Genomic DNA, 18,992 nt, shown 5'->3' with positions numbered 1-18,992 from the left:
AATATACTCAATTTTTTAAAATAGCAAAACATACAAGGACATACTATAAAGAGTGGTCCAAGAAGGATCCAGAACAGGTTATAGAAGAAAGTTAAAAATTTGATACAATACCTTACCTTAGAACATGTTGCACTCAGTAATTATAGATCTTTCAGTGTTTTGAAAGTAAATGATCCTTAACCCCTCTGGCTTTCCACCTGGTTGGCTAACAAAAATCTGATTAGCATTTGTTCCCTCAGCTATGTAAGGTGTAAGATTAGTGCTCAGGCTCCATTTGATTCTTACTGGTTTCAGTTATGAATAGTTTCCCAAATACTGCTTGACAACGAAATTGCATTTACTATCCTTCATAGACTTTCACTCAGATCTATACCAAAGCCACAGGTTGTTTGATGAGGTGATAATGGGCAAAAAGCTGACTTAGAGCCATGTCAGATGCAGGGATTGGGCCTTTTTTGCTAAGCACTGTTTATATTTTATTTATTACTGGTCAGCATCAAGCAAGGAAGGAGGGAGTCCTTTGGGATTCCCAGACTGTAGAATTTGTTGATGCAGATTTTTCGTTTTCTACATAAGCTTATGCTCATGAAATGTGTGGGAAGGACTTTTTTCTTTTCAAACAAATGGCATTTATATATAGATAATACTTGAATTACCTCAGCCATATTCACAGACAAGTTAGAAGTATAGAATATTCTACTACCTGTCTCATACATATGGTTGCTACTTTACTATTCAGTTATGTTTGAATATTGAATATCCTATACTCTGTACTAAACATGATTTTTATTTGCTGTATTGTGGTCTTTTGAAAGGTAGGATTTAATGAGTTGGTATAGCATACGTAGTGGGGAAATAATAATGAAAGGCTGTTATAATTAGAATGTCTTTGAACATAGTTTAATGATACGTTCATATGCATAGGAAACAAAGTTCCATCTAGTTGCAAAGCAGGATTGACCCCCTGCTTTTCATAATATTTGAGGTTAAGCTAAAATGTAATTTCTTTAAAGATGAACATATAAATATTTGGTAGCCATACATATAAGAATGAGTAATTTTCTTTAGAGGAACTGATTGCTCTTTTAGTCAAAACTTGTTTTCAAAATAAGAGAGTTTATTTAATCCAAGATTAATGATAAACAAAAATATCAAAGATATCCATCAAATGTTTTCTCTTTTGTCTGCTTTCAGTGTTTCACTTTCCTAACCAAAATCATGTTTTCTTTCTACCCACATACACCCTAACACTTAAGTCTCAGTCTGCCTGAGACAACAATGCTTAAGGCAGAAGTTCTCAGTAATTTTTAATTCAGGGCCTCCTAATAATTAACAGTGTTACCACCATAATACTGTTGTCATTAGTATTCAGTATTGGGGAAAATGCATAGGACCTCCCTACCCCAGCTTAGAGACTTAAGTTTATATTAAACATAACAGCTATAAATTTTTATTATACTTCTGTCCTATGAATTTAAAGGATTAGGCAACACATATAGGGCAAGTCTCTCCCTGAACCAGAGGAAAAAACCTTTTAGTAGGAGGTTTTAGTTTTAGTGTTTTGCTTGATTAGGAAAATTTTAGAGTGAGAAGGCTTGAAATTTTTTTTAACTCTATCCTCATATTAGGTATGCTGTTTCCTTCCTTTGGCACAAGTCACACTAATGTTTGAATTTATGTACAGGTTGACACATGGTTTATGTAAACCCTTGTTTAGCAGTTTGAGAGTTAATAAGTTGGTAGACTATTGTATTACATTTTTTAAAATATTTTTTTGAATGGGGCGGTAATTAGATTTGTTAATGTTTAAGTTTATTAGAGGAGGTACTGGGGATTGAACCCAGGACCTTATGCGTGTTAAGCATGCAGTCTAACACTTGAGCTATACCTCCCCCCTACCCCTGCCACGGTAGACTATAGTAGCATCTCAAACTTTACACTTCAGACTTTTAGCCTGAAATGTATCAATTAGATATGTTATCACCTATTGAGTAGAGTGTAAAAAACCAGACCTGCTGTGTTACATGTTACTGCTACTCACATAAAAAGAGATTAAATGCCTAAAACCCACTGTATAGTGTGGAAATCCAGACATGGAGAACTGAACATGGACCCAGAGATAAAGCAAATAGATAATGGCTATGAAATCGAGAGAGCCAGAGCTATACCTTGCAACAGAGGAGCTAATAGGTGGAACTAAAAGTTTTCACTTTCAGTCTCTGGGCTTTTTAATATCAGGGTTTTTTTTGGGGGGGAGGGGTAATTAGATTTGTTTGTTTATTTCTTTTAACGGAGGTACTGGAGATTGAACCCAGGACCTCGTAAATGCTAAGCACACACTCTACTACTGAGCTGTACCCTCCCCGACTTAATATCAGTTTTTAAAAGTATAATTTACTTTTCATAGAGTCACTTGATGACTCAAGTCTTCCAGACAATGCTTGTTTCATAAAGCATGGGATACCTAATTTTAAAAAAAATTGGATGGTTTGGGGATTCCATTTAAGCAATTGCTTGCCCTTGCTTACCGTTATGAGAAAACATTAGATGAATCTAAGCTATTCTTAGCTATTTCTTAAACATTAAAATAATTTAGGAGAAAAATGAAGCTTTCCAGTTGCTCAGTTTATTCATGTGCATCTAATGCCTAACTATAATGTTTGATAATAATGGATGCTCATTAAGAACTGAAAGAATGACTGACTAAATTAACTGTATTGTTGTTCTTTTAAGGTTAAAAACTACATCTAACGCCAACCATGAAAGATCCAAGTCGCAGCAGTACTAGCCCAAGCATCATCAATGAAGATGTGATTATTAATGGTCATTCTCATGAAGATGACAATCCATTTGCAGAGTACATGTGGATGGAAAATGAAGAGGAATTCAACAGACAAGTTAGTTTTGTATATAAACGTCATCTTGTTTTGCAGCCAGTGACATCATGCCCTCCAAATAATATAATAGTACTTGTTCCTGAAATGTGTTTTTCACCTGGTCTGTTATGTATAGATTTATGTGCCAGCACTCCTATTTCATTTGGATGCTGATTACTACCAGGTTTAACTGTTCATTGAAATAACTTTAGGAGGCTATTTTCAGGATCCCACCTCAGAGATTCTAATTCAGGAGGATTAGGGTGGAGCCTGGGAAACTTGTTTTTTTAAAAGCTCCCAGATGGTTCCAGTGAGCAGGTAGGTTTGGAAACCACTACCTTAACACTAGTTTGTTCTATTACAGTGAAAGTCAAGAGGAATCAGGAGCAGATTGCATTGTTTTTCACCAGAGGTTATCATTTTGATCAGCTTCAACATCTGACACCACTGTTCTCTTTAGAGAACTCTCATACATTGTTAGATGTCTTTTATTCCCATATTTCTGGCACCTGTTCCCATCTTTTATCTAGTTTCTCTCTGATCCTGGCTTTGATAATCAGTAGACAGTTTCATTTCACCATATCCAGTGATGGATATTCAAGAGTAAAGCAGTTTAGTCTTATTTCAGTGAGAATAAGTTTGGTTGCTTTGCTTTTTTTTTTTTTTTTTCACCCATACCCTGACTACCCTCTAAAGATTTTTTGTGTGTGTGTGGTAGTCATTTTTAGGTGGGTTTAGGGTTTATATAATTGTAGAAGTATTGTAGGTAATTCTGATATGCATCCTTCCATAAGAACACTTCTTTGTTACTTCTTCCCCACCACCTTCAGTGGAAAAAAAGAATATTCTACTAAGATAAGTAAAAACATAGCAAAACCCAAACAGATCTTCCCAGATCTTATAGAAAAGTTTGTGGGGTTTTTTAATTTTGTTTTTGTTTTTTTACTTAGCACAGAAGCAGAGGAGGAAGTACAACATTCTGTTTTTAAATGGTTCAGCTCAGGGTTGGAAGGCTATAGCTCAGTGGAAGAATGCCTGCTTAGCATTTACGATGTTCAATCCCCATACCTCCATTTAAATGAATGAATGAATAAATAAATCCTAATTACCTCCTGCCACCACCAAAAATAAAAAAAGGTTTAGTTCAAAGTATTTTAAGCCTTTCCCAATGATGTTTTACCAGGTATGCTGTAAATTATCCTTTATTTATTATAAATCCAGATAGAAGAGGAGTTATGGGAAGAAGAATTTATTGAACGCTGTTTCCAAGAAATGCTGGAAGAAGAAGAAGAACATGAGTGGTTTATTCCAGCTCGAGATCTCCCACAAACTATGGACCAAATCCAAGACCAATTTAATGACCTTGTTATCAGTGATGGCTCTTCCCTGGAAGATCTTGTGGTAAAGAGTTATTTTTCATCTTTTTAAAACCTAGCTCATCTTTTTCATAAGTGGAAAGGCCAGCAGCTACCTGTTCAAGAAGAGTTCTACATCTCTTCCCCTTTAAAAATTATACTACTTCTTACCATGGAAGCAGGAGGCTCCTGGTCTCAGTTATGACAGGGAGTGACTTCTGGCAACACTCTTTAACTAGTCTGAGACTATTAATAGACTTCTTGCCACTGCTTTTAGTTTTGATAACTATGTTGCCCTAGGATAGGTAAATGTCTTAAAGCATTAATTCAAAAGGGAGTACACAGTAGGTCCATGTAGATTGTTTATACAAAAGTAGCTCGATGGAAAAGTTTTGCTCTTTAATTTTGTCTTAAGTATTTGGTGAAATTGCAAATTTTTTTCAGAAAGGTAAAATTTTGGAGGTTTTTTTTTCCTGATCCAGGATTTTCATTGAGTTACCCTAACTCCATTTGGAACTGTGATTTAATAAGGACTTATACAAGCTTTTGGCAGAAAAGGAACACAAACCTATTTGCATTTTTAGTTATTCTTAGTGTCTCGTTGTTGCTGGCATATTTGTAGTAAAAAGTTTTTTCAGGAACTGTGATAACTAAGCATCAGTACTAGAGTAAAACCTGATGAGTCCTTCACTAAAATTAAGGTAAAATAAAGTCAGAATGTTAACCTTTTGTCCACAGTGACCATCTCTAGTTGTTTCTATAAGATGGTTCTGTGGAATTTACCCCTAGACTCAAGTAATTTTTGTAGTTGTCTTGTATTCACTGTGCGGTGATTTCCTAACCTAGCTGTACATCATAACTACCTATGAAGCATTAAAAACAAGTTTCTCAGCAACATCCCAAGCCTTCGGTATCAATCATCTAGGCATGTTAATTTTTAAAAAAGCACTCCCAGAGGATACCACCAGCCTTGCCCTATCAGGCATTTGTAAACCATTTTTCTCAAGGCTGTATAAAGAATGCTGAAATTTACATTGTGCTATATAGCCTTTGTTGCAGTAAATGACAGTAACCCAGCTAAGTAGGTATGTGATCTGCATAGTCTGTTGGGATATGCTTGCTTATGTCTACATTAGTCACTCCACAAATAATCCTGGTTGCTCTGATGAGTGAAACCCTTTTCTGGGCATAATGTAGAACTTCAGCTGGACCCAGTATAATTCCATTGTCTAGAAACTGGTTTGTTTCACTCAGTCTGTTTGAGATTACTTTCATTCCTTCTATTCTTTCATAGCTGCCTAAAGATTTGTACATTCAAGAACACTGCTTCTTTTTTAGTTTAAACCTCAGACTTTTTAAAAAAATTAGATTTATTTCCCTTTTTTTTATTTTTTAAAATGTATTTCCATTGAGAGAAGGGAGAATATGTCCTGTCCAAGGAAATGATTGTATATAAATTATGAAAGTAAAATTATTGTTCCAACATGTTGTTTAATATGCTTTGGTCTTGAAGTAAGTGACATAGAGGGTTCAGATTCAATCTAAAAGCCTGCCAGCATGCCTACATTTCAGGCCCTGTAATGCATCCTGGTTTCTTTCCGTCTTTATTAGCTTGCATTCAAAGATGTTGTACAGGAAAATTTCCAGCTATTCCCTTTATGGTGACAAGTCTGCTTAGGAAAGTAAAGATTTGGAAGTATAGAGTAATGGTGGTACAAGTCTCTAAAAGCTCTTAGAGGCTCTGACCCATTCTTTCCTTAACTGATACAAAAACAGAGTACCAGAGAAAGTGACTTATCCAGGCCTACATGGGAAGTTAGTCAGCAGAGCTGGGATGCCAACTTAGGTCTTCTGACTCCCCGTGTAGTTTTCTTTTCCTGTTGTATACCATGCTTCCTGTGGGAATTAGAATACAACAGCTGTAGGAAGACAATTCTGTATTTTCAGGGAGTATCATAAAGTAAAATTAATCCATAAACAGTTCCCCAACTATTTTAATCATCATTTCAAAAGTTGTTTAATATTTTTGCATAGTATGAAAGTGTTTAAAGACAGTCAAGTATCTAGCAAGTTGATAAAATTTGATGTAATATATACATAGCTTATATCTGGTTCCTCCTTTATGTGCTATAGATTTTTTTGATTTAAGTTTGACTTCAACAATCTGAATTCTTGCTTTTGTCTTGTACTTTTTGGAAGGTGTTTTTTGCATGTGGATCTCGGTTGAATGCTTCTGAGTATCTGAAGCCATCTCTTAATGAACTTGTTTTTTTATGTACTTATTTTCCAGGTCAAGAGCAATCTGAATCCAAATGCAAAGGAGTTTGTTCCTGGGGTGAAGTACTAAAATATTTGAGTAGATGGGGCCCTCTTTTGGTGGATGTAGCACAATTTCCACACTGTGAAGGCAGTATTAGAAGACTTAATTGTAAAAGCTCTCTCTTGTCACTGTGTTACACTTATGCATTGCCAAAGTTTTGTTAGTCTTGCATGCTTAATAAAAGTGCTGAGACTGTTATTAAGTAAAAAGCTGTCAAACATTTACTGAAAATAGAATTGGCCCCATGGCTTGATGTGAAGACAGCGAGGAAAGAAGCACCAGTCAAGTCATGACAAAGCACCAGTTTAATGACTGCTGAATCTTAGTGAATTGTCCTTTTTGAGACTAAACTGGTTCCCTTAGGGTTAACTAATACTTGTTAGTGTCTAAACTTTTTTTTTTTAATGAGTAAATTTAAATTAAGTTCTAGTTGTTAAGGGAATTTCTCAGTCAGACTTAAATTTGCATTTGTTCCCTTCAAAAAGAAATGTCCTTTTTCTGAAGAAAGCTTGTTAGTTAATTTGAAATAATTCATTATAGACAAGTATGTCTTTGGTTACTGGGGTTACAAGGTAGTGAACCTAAGTCCTGGCTTTTATGGTGTGTTATCATGTAAGAAATAGTGAATTCTCCTAATGTTACATCTGAGAAACTGTGATCTGAGAATTGCATCCACTTCTAAGGAGTCACTGCATCATAACTGTACCTGTGTTAAGTCTAACATTTGACCAACCCATAATCCAGCTGAACAAAGAAATTGTAACATGATTGGAGTGGTGCTTTTCCTTGCTTTGTTAATCATCACTACAATAGTCTGCAGCACAACTTTTCTTTTAACAAAGCTAGAACAGTTTTGGCTTCTTAAAATTCATATTTTGGTAGGTTAAGCTGCCATATGTGTTCAGTGTGAATAGTGTTTAAGTTGAAAATATTGTAAAAAAATTATATTTTTTCAAAAATATTTAAAAAAATAAATAATAGTAGAACTGAGCTGATGGTTGTGTTCATTGGTGCTGGATATAGGCTGTCCAGTGGCGATACTCACTTTAGTATGGGCTCAGTCCCTCAGGACCACCCTGCTGGCAAGATTTGCTGAGAGAGCAGGCTTTATATTCGATTCCATTAGTGTCGAGTAATTTGTTATGCAAGGATCTGTCCAAAATGCAGCAGAAAAATAACCCCATATCCCCTTCTGAAGCCCACCTTGATCGCTTCAGGCCACAGTGTCAGGACAGTTGTATATATATACATGTTCAGAAACTTTTCAGCTGGCCAGTATAATGGTAACCTTACTCTGGTATAACCTCTGTTGGCTTCTGCCCTTCACAAGCCATTGCTGGTCTGATTGGACTGGTTTGCTATTTTGATTCACCTGTACCTTCCCCTTTTTCCCCCTCACAAGCTGATTTACATGTTTGTGGCTAGTCTTTATTTGGGACAGTCTGTCAGCCAACTTAAAATTTCCTGGTTACACATACAGTTCTGCCTCACAGCCCTACTCAGTCACTGATAACATCCTCTGCTTTTGTTACATTTGGTGGGCTCAAGATTATGAAGGCCATGTAGTCAGTTCTGGTTCACATTCTCCCTAACGGGTAGGTTTTTTTTAAGACTCTGAACCGGAGATGATCCTGCTTAGCTCTTGTTCTTTTCAAAGCCATAATACAACCAGTCACCTCTGTTTTCTATAACAGCTCAGTACCACAAGTGGCACAGCAGGCTGCCAAGTGTATGAGGCTTACAGATCTTTCTCTGAGCCTAGACAGGGGCAGATGACTTCATTTCCACATACTGCCAAATTATCATAGTGCAATATAATTGGAGATTATAAACTTGAATTAGAGAGTCATTTACTGTAACCTAATGATTAAGAGCAAAGGCTGACCAAACTTCCTAGGTGTGAATCCAGTGATTGTAGGCAAGTCACTTAACATTTGTGCCTTAGTTTCCACCTCATTAAAATGATACTGATAACTATCTCAGGATTGTGTGATTAGTTAATATACATCAAGTACTTAAGACAATTCCTAGCACATAGAAAGTTCTATTTAAGTGACTGTTACTATTATTATTGAGTCATCTAAGCTAAGCTCTCACTTTGTTGAAACTTGTCTGTCTGAGGGAACATGCACATTAAAACCACTTTGATTTTTTTAAGCCCTTCACACACACGATCACCCCATCAGGGCCAATACTTTAGGGTAAGTATTAAGGCAACTTAATATCCTTAATCCTTGAAGAGAATTTTTCCTATTCTTGTGCTATGTCAGTTACTTCTCAACCTTTTCCATGTCATAAAGTGTAACTGATCATCTGGAGTACAAGGATGAGGCTGCTAGTGGCTGGAGTTCAGGTTCATGGGCTCTAGTTGACCCAGTGTCAGCCCAGATACCCAAAGGCTGAAGGGATCAATATTTTGGCATACTGGGAACTTCTTACAAGGTTAATGGCCCACACCTGTTGGAAAGTTCTACTCACTATAAAATGGCTAAGGAGTTCCATCCCAAATACATATATTAACTTTTTACCCAGCCTGCCTTCCCATTGAAAACATTTAAATAGGTCACAAAAATGGAAACAAGAGTTTTTCTTTAGCTCAAATGTAAGAATGTTGTGATCTTTCAACCCTCCCACAAAAGCCATAGACTAAACATCCTACCTTTCCTGGGAGTAATTTTTCAGACCTTGGTGCACACAGACCCAGTTTCTGTATTTTCTGGGGAACCTTCTGGAACTGGAAGCTGGTCTTCTGACCTTGAAGAAAATCCTTTGAAGACTGGGCAGATAGGAATGTATTTCAGAAAGGCAGTTCTTTTTACTTTGTTCATCCCAATGGGAAAGTCATAGCTCTTGAGGCTGGTAGAAATCTCACTGTTGGCATGGGCCCCAGCTTTCCACTGTATCAGACCTCGTTCTTCTGGGCTCCCTGGAAGAGGACAGTAGGATCACTTACCAAGGCCAGCAGCCCCCTGCTACCTCCCCTTCCCATAACCTAGTCCTGAAGTCTGGACTGGCATTGAGTGTCTTGATTATTTTTCTGAGTCTCAAAGTTGAGTCCATGATCTCTCAGCTCCTAACTGGGCCAAGCCTCTAAGGAACCTTTTTAAAGGATACTGGTTATACATAAACAGTATTTATTGCGTGTTTACAGTATGCCAGTACATGCTAAGTGCTTTAATTTCATTATCTAATATCTTTGAAACACACCTGTGAGAGGTGTATAAGCACTAGTATACAAAATTATATAATGAAGGCAGGCAAAAAGGTCAAGTAATTGTTAACCTACATCTTGAATATGGGATTGTATGTCCCAAAATATCAGAAGGGAGAGCTGAGGTCCTTGGGGAAGACTATCTGGAAGAGGTACATTTGAGCTGGGCCTGGCTGCACAGAGAGCATGGGTGGGAATAGTGGAGGGGGAAGATCTGTAGCTGTGGCATGGAACTGAGGTGTCTGATCCCCTTCCCCTTCCCCTTCCCCTACGGGGCACAACAGCCAGTCTAGAGCTCCCTCCCCTATCCTTCACATCCCTACCTGCAGTGCCTTCTCTGCTTCTTCAAATCCCACCCTCTTTGACCCCATCCAGAATCATCCAGGAAGCCCTCCAGATGACTCCAGCCTAGGCTCATTCACCTTATTCTAAACTGCTTTAAACCCAGTTTTACTTCCATTCTTGTTGACTTAGGCTTTTTTTTGTTTTTAACTCAGTATAACTTGGGGCCATGCTGGTAGCCTTCAGTAGTAATTGCTGAACTAAACTGACTGCCCCTTAGGTTGGTCTGTGGGTTGGGAAAAAAGGAAGAGTAAATGCAAAGTGGTCCATCAGCCCAAGTGTGTCCGTGCTACACAAGAAAGCTGTGTGATTCCAGGGTTGAGGACTGGATTCTGAGCTGGATTTGAATTAAGGATGTGTGACCTTAGGCAAGTGATTTAACCACTCTTGAGCTTAAAATTCCTTACCAATGCACACTGAAGGACTGTAGAAGATTATGTAGCATAATACATACAATGATTCTTGGCAGGCATGGTTGCTGATGGGCCGTTTGGTTGAAGGATAGGGATATGAGGAACTCAGGCACTCTGATGATGTTAACAATTCGGTAGCTAAATCCACCTGCCCAAATCACAAACCCCTCTGTACAGCTGCCCACCCAGATGCCCTCCATCTCCCTGGAGTCCCTAGGCATTGAAGTTGCCACTTCCCTGTCTCCTGTCTACAAGATGGACTGCTCCAGGCCCCACCCCATCTTCCTCTAGATGGCTAAGGGGGAAGTAACATGATCAGGATACCACCCATCCAAGGGATAGCTGCTACCAAGTACTCCCTCATCTGACGCTAAGATCTTGAAAGTGCCAGGGAGCCCTGTCCCTTCCCTGCCCAAACTTCAACCCACCAGCTGTGCACAGCCAGCCTCTGATTCCTGTGCTCTAAATAGACACTTGTGCCTTCAGAGAGAGGGAAGCCAGCGGGGCCTGCAACTATGTTCAGGCTGATAGGTGGCAGAGAACGGAGAGCTACTCCCATCTCATCTTTCTGGATTGATGCCATCTAACCGCTGTCTCCACAGAGCTCTCCCTGTTACAGTTACCCTGAAACTCTGTAGCAGAGGCAGTATAGTGGAGGGGTTGCAACACAGGCCTTGGAGTAACTGCATCAGATGGACTTTGTTAAAATCCCTGACTTGCAATGTTTTAAATCAGAAAATGATGTGACATTCAGTGAGTCTGTTTCCTCGTGTAAAATGGTGTTGTCTCTGCCTCACAAGATAGTTTTTGAAGATGAAATGAGACCTTAGCTTCATGCCTGACCCATAGATGTTTGGTAAATGTTAACTATTCTTGTTACTAGTTAGAGCATCTGGTGACATTTAGTTTTCATACATTTACTGTGCACATATATATGGGCCATGAAGATTCTCAGGGACCCCACAAAGTATCCTTCATGATCCCTGCAAAAAGCCCTGATACCAAAGAGAAATGTTAGGGGTTCTACTAGCCAGCATGACAGGTCACTGGCAAATACGAAGTGGGTTTTGCCAACATTCTGATGCTATATTTGTATCTGTCCTACTTTAACAAAGAAAGGTACCCCTCTAACCAATGGCTGTCAAGAAGTGGAAAGGAAACAATTCGTGGGGCCCTGGAATGACTTTCCTAGCCACACCCTATTCAAGACCAAGAGGCAAGTATTTGCCTCTGTTTAGCTGGTAGTCTCTCCCTCCAGCCAGCGAGCACTCTACCACAGGGCCTGTGTTGCATCTGACTTGGCCACAGCTCCAGCTTAAGAGACATCTGCTGGAATGCATATGGGTCCAACCTAGTTCTATGCTTCCCTCCCATAGCTGATCCATACCTGGCACTGTGTTGTCCAGTATGAAAGCAAGGCACCCACCCACGAACATCTCCGTGGTTAGCAGCACAGTCAGAATCTGGTCCACTTCAGGAATGCCTGTGGAATAGGCCAAGGACCAATGGATGTCACAGCCCCATCTGGAGAACAGAGCTCAGAGACTTTCTCCCCACTTGTGCAGCCTGCAGACTTCCTTAAGCAGGCATGGAGATGGAACATTACAAAACCTTGACTTTCAGGATTATACACCTCTGCCTCTCCCATCCTTGAGTTCAAATCCCAGTTTTGTTGGGTGCTATTTATTGTCTTGTGACAAATCTTTTAACATCTTTGAGCCTCATTTTCCTCATCTGGAATATGGAGATGATTATAGTATATCTCACACAACCACTGTGAAAATTAAATGAGCACGTGTAAAGCTCATTACCTGTCCACAGAAAGTGTCTTGAGTAAAGGACAGCTGTTAATTTAGCCTCTCAGCTGCTGATTAACATCCAGACTTGGGCAGGATTTGTGGCTCATGCTGTGTAGAGCCTTTGAGGGAGGAGACTATGCTCAGAGTCGAGCTGACCACACCTCCCCCTCCGTGAAACATGGAGGCACCTGTGTTGATGGCATCCGGGTTGGACTCCAGGTAATTGGGCAGCATGAGCCCGAAGAACATGGAAAATCCAAGCACGAAGAGGTTGCGGGAGGAATTCATGTCCACGAACTGTAAGTTGGACAGCCCCACAGCCGTAATCATGCCTGAGGGCACAGGAGAACCGCTGGAGGCCACGCGCAGGCCTGTGGGCTCCACCACACCACGACAGCGCCACCTCCCCAGGCCCACACACTTCACTCACCGAAGAGGGTGCAGAACATGCCCCCCAGGATGGGGTCAGGGAGAGAGGCGAAGAGAGCTGTGAACTTGCCAATGGTGCCCAGGACCAGCATGATGCCTGCACCGTACTGCACCACACGCCGGCTGCCCACCTGCCAGTGAGCCAGGAGGCAGGGCTAGGCTCAGGGGGCGAGGCTGGACAACGTTAGACGTGAGAGGGGCGGGCGGGGCCTGTTATAAGAGCCGGGCTGGATGCAGCACTGGGCCTCTCAAAGACAGGCTAGGACTAAGCCAATGCAGGGACAGCTTTGGGGTGGCGCCTGCAGCACAAGGAATGAGGGCGGAGCTTTGTGCTGCTCTGGCTTGCTTCAGTACCTTGGTAATTCCCAGGACACCGATATTGGGGCTGGATGAGGTAGACCCGTTGCCCGTGCCCAACAGCCCTGCGATAATGCAGCAGATGCCTTCGGTAAAGATACCCCTGTAAGGAAAGGGAGAACGGAAGGGCCTTGGTCCAAGCTCCGTCCTGGCTTGTGTCCTCCCATCGCCCTGTCCAGACTTCTCACCTTCTGTGAGCTATCTGAGCTGGAACTATCTGTCCATAGTACTCCCTACTCCAGGCCAGAGTTGAGTCTGCTCAGGTCTGAACACTAGTCCCACTGCCCTAGCACCTAATCCTTAGGAGATTCTGGGCTTCAGTTTCCTCATCTAGAAGATGAGGATATGAGGAGCATCTGTCTTACAGAGTCATTAGTGGATTGCATAAGAGAATGCGCATCAAGGGCTAGGCACATGGAAAGTTGTCAACGACTAGTTTCCCTCAGACTTCCTTATCTCCTCAGCTACTCGCAACACAGACTGAGTGATGAGAGCATATCTGCGTTTCATAAGTAAGGAGAATGAGGTCTGAAGTGTCAGTGACGTGCCCAACTCCACACCTCTGGGACTCAACACTGTTCCTACATTTGCTTCCTGAGTGGCCCTTGAGGGTATCAGATATTGGGGACGGCAGTGGGCATACCTGTTGATAGCATGAACTGGAGGGGGTGGCGCACCAGCCAGGCGAGCACAAGCGTAGTAATCTCCGATGGACTCAATGATGCCTGCTAATGTGGCACTAAACATTCCCAGAACAGCAGCTGCAGTCACTGTGGGAAGCCCCCACTGACCTGAGCCAACAGGGAGATAGGAACACTCACTGCATCCACTCTTTTAGGTAGTTCAGGGAGGGGTCTAGGCAGTCCTGGGTGGGGCCGGGGAAGAAGTAAAAGGATCTCAGGCTGGAGGAGGAGCTGTACAGTTGCGGGAGCTTATTTGGGATCACTCAGAGTCATGAAGCTGGAATGAGGCTTTATCTGAGTACACCACCACTGCCTGGCACATCATAAATGTGCAGCCAATACTTGTTATGTAATCAGCTGGATTGGGGTCACCAGGGGCCTCACAGATGGCCTCAGCTGGAGGCAGAGGGGCCCAGCTGGGGTTGCTCACAGGGGTACGGGATGCGAATCCAGGGTGCGATAGCCATTATGTCCCCTCGGGCATCTGTTCGTGCCTGGAAGCCATAGGCTGTGGGGTCTGAGGGCAGCACGTCCGTCAGGGTCAGGACATAGCAGAGCAGCCACACAGTCATGATGGCCATCACGATCTGAAGCAGGGGGGGATGAGGGGTGCACTGAGGGCCCAGGACATCTTGGTCCAGGCTAACCAGCTCTTACCTCAGCCCTAGCCCCAGCCCCAGCCCCAACTCAGTACCTGGCCCCCATCCCTGGCTGGGACCTCATCTCTGCTCTGCCTCACTCCCCTCCTGCCCTGGCCCTTTCCTCCCACCTTGGCCCTGGACATGGGTTCAGCCCCTGCCCCAGTCCCAGCCCAAGCTGCCTGTCAGCTCCTCACGGGAAACATCTTGAAGATCTGGATGCGGAAGAGAGTGAGGCCCTTGCCCCAGCGGTAGATAGGCAGCAGGAAGGTGAGGTTTCGCAGATATTGGGAGAAGAGGACGATCAGGAGAATGGTGCTGGGGGCAGAAGCACAAAGAGGCAATGGCTGGTAGGCCAGGCTGAGGCAGGGTCCAGGGCTACTGGGGCAGGACAAAAAGGGGTTCTGGGGCTGGGCAAGGATCAGGCCTCAAGCCCACTCACCAAGCTGAAATACCCCAGTGTGAGCCAGCTCGGTCGCCAGCAGCTTGGAAAACAGAGAGACCAATAAGGGAGACAGTGGGGGTGACTGTAAGAGGCCCAATGTAACTGAGCAGAGCCCCAGGCAGCCCCATCAGCCCAATCACCACCTCCACCATACTGGACACCATGATTGCACCCTGGACCTGGAAGAGCAAAGATCAACTATAAGTCATTATGTAAAGGCCATGACCTCTACATTAGAAAAAGTTTCTGGATCACATCCTCACATCCCCCATTTCAGCTGTGGCCCTCCCTCCCATCTAACCCCATCCTCAGGTCCAGGTCTCTGCTATCCTACACACAAACCCACCTCTCTTATCCGTGGATGCCAGATATGAGAGGTATTCAGGGGCAGACTCCAGTTACCATAGATCTCCTCTGGTGGCAGAGACAGGAACACACACACACACACAGAGCCAGGGAAGAGAGAGAGAGAGAGGAAATAAAGATGTAGCTCTGATCTGGATCTGGACCCTGGTGTCTAGACTCGGGACAGTTGCCCAGACCTCCAGGATCCTGGGCCTCCCCTCTCCAGTACAGACCCCAGATATGTTCCCACCTTCCTGGGGACATTTCCATTTCTCCAGGGCCAGGATGGCTTTGGCTGGGACAAGAAATGCAAAGGCACTGGCCTGGAACAGCGGCAACCTGGAAGGAAAGACACAGAGCAGCAGGGGCGGGGCAGGACATAGGCGAGCAGAGACACAGAGATAGGGAGATGGGGAGAGATGGGCAGAGAGAGAGGAAAAAGAATCACACACAAGGACAGAGACACAGAGGAACAAGGGCAAGGGTGAGTCACTGAGGGAGCAGAGGGAAGCCACTGAGGCCCCAGGCAGGACTCTATAACATTTTAGGGACTTAGGAAGAAAACAAATGGAGCCTCTGGCCTACAATCTGCCCTCTTTCCTTCTCAATACCAGCTTCTGCACCGTGAAGGGCCACATGCATGAAAGTGGACAGCTTAGTTCCTTCATCCAAGCTCCACTCACAGCCTTCCTCTATCTTCCCAGCACACAACTATCCTAGGCCACCCAGGCTTAGGGCTGTGCACACAGGGGCAGGGGGCTGCCAGGAGGCCAGACCATTGAAGAGGCTCACACAGGCCCTGGAAGCAGGAGAGCAGGTGATCCTGATCACCCAGAGTAAGGCTTACTGGGGGAGAGCCTAGCTAGGGCACAGTCCCTTAAACCACAAACTCCTCATCCTTGAGGAGTGCCAGGGGTCCAGGGTAGGAGCCCAGCTGCCTGGCTCTAAGGCTGGCCTGGGAGTAGGGGCAGCAGGTGGGTGCAGACAACAGCCTTTTTTGCCCCACAAAGGTGTGCTGAGACTGCTCCTGCTCTGTGGAACACTGTGTGTGTGTCTGAGTCGGGGTGAGGCTGCTCACCGGATGCCCACTGTAGTCTGGATGAGGGTGGTGATGCCCACACAGGTGAAGATGGTGCCAATGAGCTGACTGACCATGTGCTGGTCACGGCCCACACACAGCGCCTCAGCCAGGAGGAAGGGCACAGCGATGGTGCCACTGAAGCAGGTCAGGTAATGCTGGGGTTTGGGGAGAGTGCGTGAGGCAGGGCCCACTGGCTCACAGGGAAACAAAGAAACCCTCACAGTCCTCATGCCTGCCTCCGTGGGCCTGAGCCCATGCCACTCTGGGCAGCGTGCCCACCCAGGACCAAAGCTCCCAAAAGGGATTCCCACAGAGCTCACCTCTCTGGGGGTTACTAATCTGCCCCCATTATTCCTGTGGCTTCTGTGGAATGGGCCCTCATCCCTGTCACCGGCACTCCGCTTGACAGGTCATGCGTCATCCCAGGAGCTTAATCCTCTTTCAGGCCCCATTGAGCCTCTTCCCCACCCCCCACCCCCAGCTTGGTGACAGTCATTACTGTCAACATTAGGTTTCTCTTCCTGTTACCCAAGATAACTTTGTTGGCCAAAGAAGGATTTGGGATCCTGGGGACTGTGCAGTGTGGGGTAGGAGGGCCCTGGGGAGACGCTCACCTGGAAGCCCAGCAGGAGGCACAGGTACCAGGGCGGCACGTCCTCAATTTTGTACAACATGTCAAACTTGGGCTCTGTGGGCAGAGACGCTGTGGGGTCCCTTGTGGAGGTCCCTGCTGAGCCCACAGACTCATGCTGGGGGCGGCACAGAGCAATAACTCAGGGTGGGGAGTGATGGAGACTGGAAAATTCCCTTCCGCTTCAGAATCAATTAGGTAGCCTGACTGGCTGGTCAGCTCCACAGAATGGAGTCCAAGCCTGGGGTCCCCACCCTCCCTCAAGTCTGATCCACCCAGCTACCCCTTAACTGGCGGTGCCTGGCTCCCACCTCATGTTGCTTTGTGCAGGGATGAGTCCACTGTACTGACTCCTGGAGCCCTCAGGATCTGGGCATTCTAGCCAAGGGAATGGGCCCGAAAGTCAGAAGGCCTGGGGCACCAGGAGAGGAGGCCAAGAGGGCTGAAGACTGTGGACAGACAGTCTGCCCCTTAGAGGTCGTTGGGGTATCACTAGAGGGGTGGTGGGTCGTTGGGGTATCACTAGAGGGGTGGTGGGCTAGGCCCCTGCTGGCCCCCAACCTGGAGTCAACCAATCCCAAAGTGGAAGGCTGCTTCACCCCCACTGCCACCCCACCCCCTCCCCCAATTGCCATGTTCCGCCTGGGACAGTCACTCTTCAAGTTCATCAGAATCTTTGTCTCTGCCCTCCCAGGGAGCAGGCCTGCACAGGCCCCCCAACCCTGCCCCGCCCCCACCCTGCTCCCACCCCGCTCCCACTCATCCCCCAGCACCTGTGTCCGGGCCTTCATCTTTGGGGCACAGGTGTGAGCAGTTCCTGAGGAGAAGAGGGGATGGCTTTACGAGGGCCAAGGAGGACTTTACTCCACATATCAGACATTGTTCAAAGTAAATCTGTAACCAGATCTCTAGCTCTGATTGCGAAAGGAGGACCCAGGTTGAGGTAACGTATTAACTCTGGCCATAGTGGAAAAGGCCACTCAGGCCTCTGCTACATTTACCTCCTGAGCACTCCCTTACTTGCCCGCACCTGAGCCTGGGCACTGGCCCTGTTCTCGTTTTCTAAGAGAAGGCCAGAGTAGGGGTGAGGAGTGGACAGTCTTGGAAGTTTACCAAGCCCTGGGTGAGGTGACAGGAAAGGCAGTGAAAACGGGCATCTGCTATGTCACACCATGAATGAGGCTTTTCCCCACTTATTAATAAAAAGTTAATCATTATCATCATCATAACCTGTCTCATTATTGAGGGACGACTGTGTGCCAAGCAACATGTGTGTCACTGTCACGTTTAACCCCAGGCACGGGGTGTAATTAACCTCCTTTACAGCTGAGGAAACAGATTTAGAAGATATGATCTGACCAAGGCCATATGGGTAGCAAGATTTTAGAAGACAATTCCGAATATTCAGGTTGGCCTGAACTCCTGAACCCAGGCTGTTACTTGTACATTAAATGTCAAAAAGGCGGCTCTCCCCACCACCACTCACCCATCAGGGTCCCCAACACACATAACAGATGCGCCTCTGGAGAAGGAGCTGCCAAGGCTGGCCAGGCCTTGCCTGTCCCCTGTGTCAGGACAAGGATTCCCTTCCCCTCGCAGCCAGGACCGGCTACGTAATCTGTGAGACCCAGTGAAAATTAAAATCTGGGCTCTCGGTTCCAAAAGCATTATAAATTTAAAAACAGCAACAGCAGAGGATCAAAACAAGTTTTGGGGCCTTTGTAAACACTAAGCCAGCCCTGGGCCCAGCCTGTCTTCCCTTCCAGGCAGGCCCATCCAAGACTGATCATAGGGCCTGGAGCTGGCTGATGGGGACTGGGGAGGGCCTGAGGGCTAAGGCTCCTGTGCTGGTGGGGGCTGGGCCTGAATTCCCTGGTTCTGCTCCCTCTGTGCCTCCCTTAGGGTCCACCTACCTCTGGGTCGCTGTGCCCACGGCCAGGCCCTGCCTGGAGGACCCACAGTCATCACCGCTGTCCATCTGGGTAGCAACTTCATGTCACAGCTCTGAATCCAACAGCCTGTCCAGCCTCCAGCCCGTTCTTCTGTTTGCCTGTCTTCTCTTCTCCC

General features: G+C 44.8%; 2 protein-coding genes across 6 annotated transcripts in view; one reads left to right on the top strand and one right to left on the bottom strand.

Moving 5' to 3' along the window:
* The window catches only part of PAIP2 (poly(A) binding protein interacting protein 2), a 20,267-nt gene extending 12,726 nt beyond the window's left edge, over positions 1 to 7,541 (top strand). For all 5 annotated transcript variants that reach the window (XM_072956818.1, XM_006204574.4, XM_072956813.1 and 2 more), the window contains 3 exons: positions 2,734 to 2,897; positions 4,098 to 4,277; positions 6,522 to 7,541. In XM_072956818.1, coding sequence (XP_072812919.1) covers positions 2,760 to 2,897; positions 4,098 to 4,277; positions 6,522 to 6,578 — 375 coding nt within the window. In that variant the 5' untranslated portion in view covers positions 2,734 to 2,759 and the 3' untranslated portion in view covers positions 6,579 to 7,541. The remainder of the gene's footprint in view (positions 1 to 2,733; positions 2,898 to 4,097; positions 4,278 to 6,521) is intronic.
* On the bottom strand, positions 5,692 to 18,992 carry SLC23A1 (solute carrier family 23 member 1). The gene is made up of 16 exons (XM_015239512.3): positions 18,839 to 18,992; positions 17,699 to 17,742; positions 16,909 to 17,043; positions 16,292 to 16,449; positions 15,464 to 15,552; positions 15,215 to 15,282; positions 14,866 to 15,047; positions 14,621 to 14,741; positions 14,216 to 14,372; positions 13,746 to 13,893; positions 13,100 to 13,205; positions 12,747 to 12,876; positions 12,505 to 12,648; positions 11,905 to 12,000; positions 9,211 to 9,477; positions 5,692 to 6,127 (listed from the first exon to the last, which is right to left on the bottom strand). The coding sequence occupies exons 1-15, from the start codon at positions 18,918 to 18,920 to the stop codon at positions 9,230 to 9,232; spliced, it is 1,908 nt and encodes a 635-aa protein (XP_015094998.2). The 5' UTR covers positions 18,921 to 18,992; the 3' UTR covers positions 5,692 to 6,127; positions 9,211 to 9,229.

Source organism: Vicugna pacos, chromosome 3, assembly GCF_048564905.1.
Source record: "Vicugna pacos chromosome 3, VicPac4, whole genome shotgun sequence".
Lineage (NCBI taxonomy): Eukaryota > Metazoa > Chordata > Mammalia > Artiodactyla > Camelidae > Vicugna > Vicugna pacos.
This window is presented reverse-complemented; position numbering and strand designations above follow the sequence as displayed.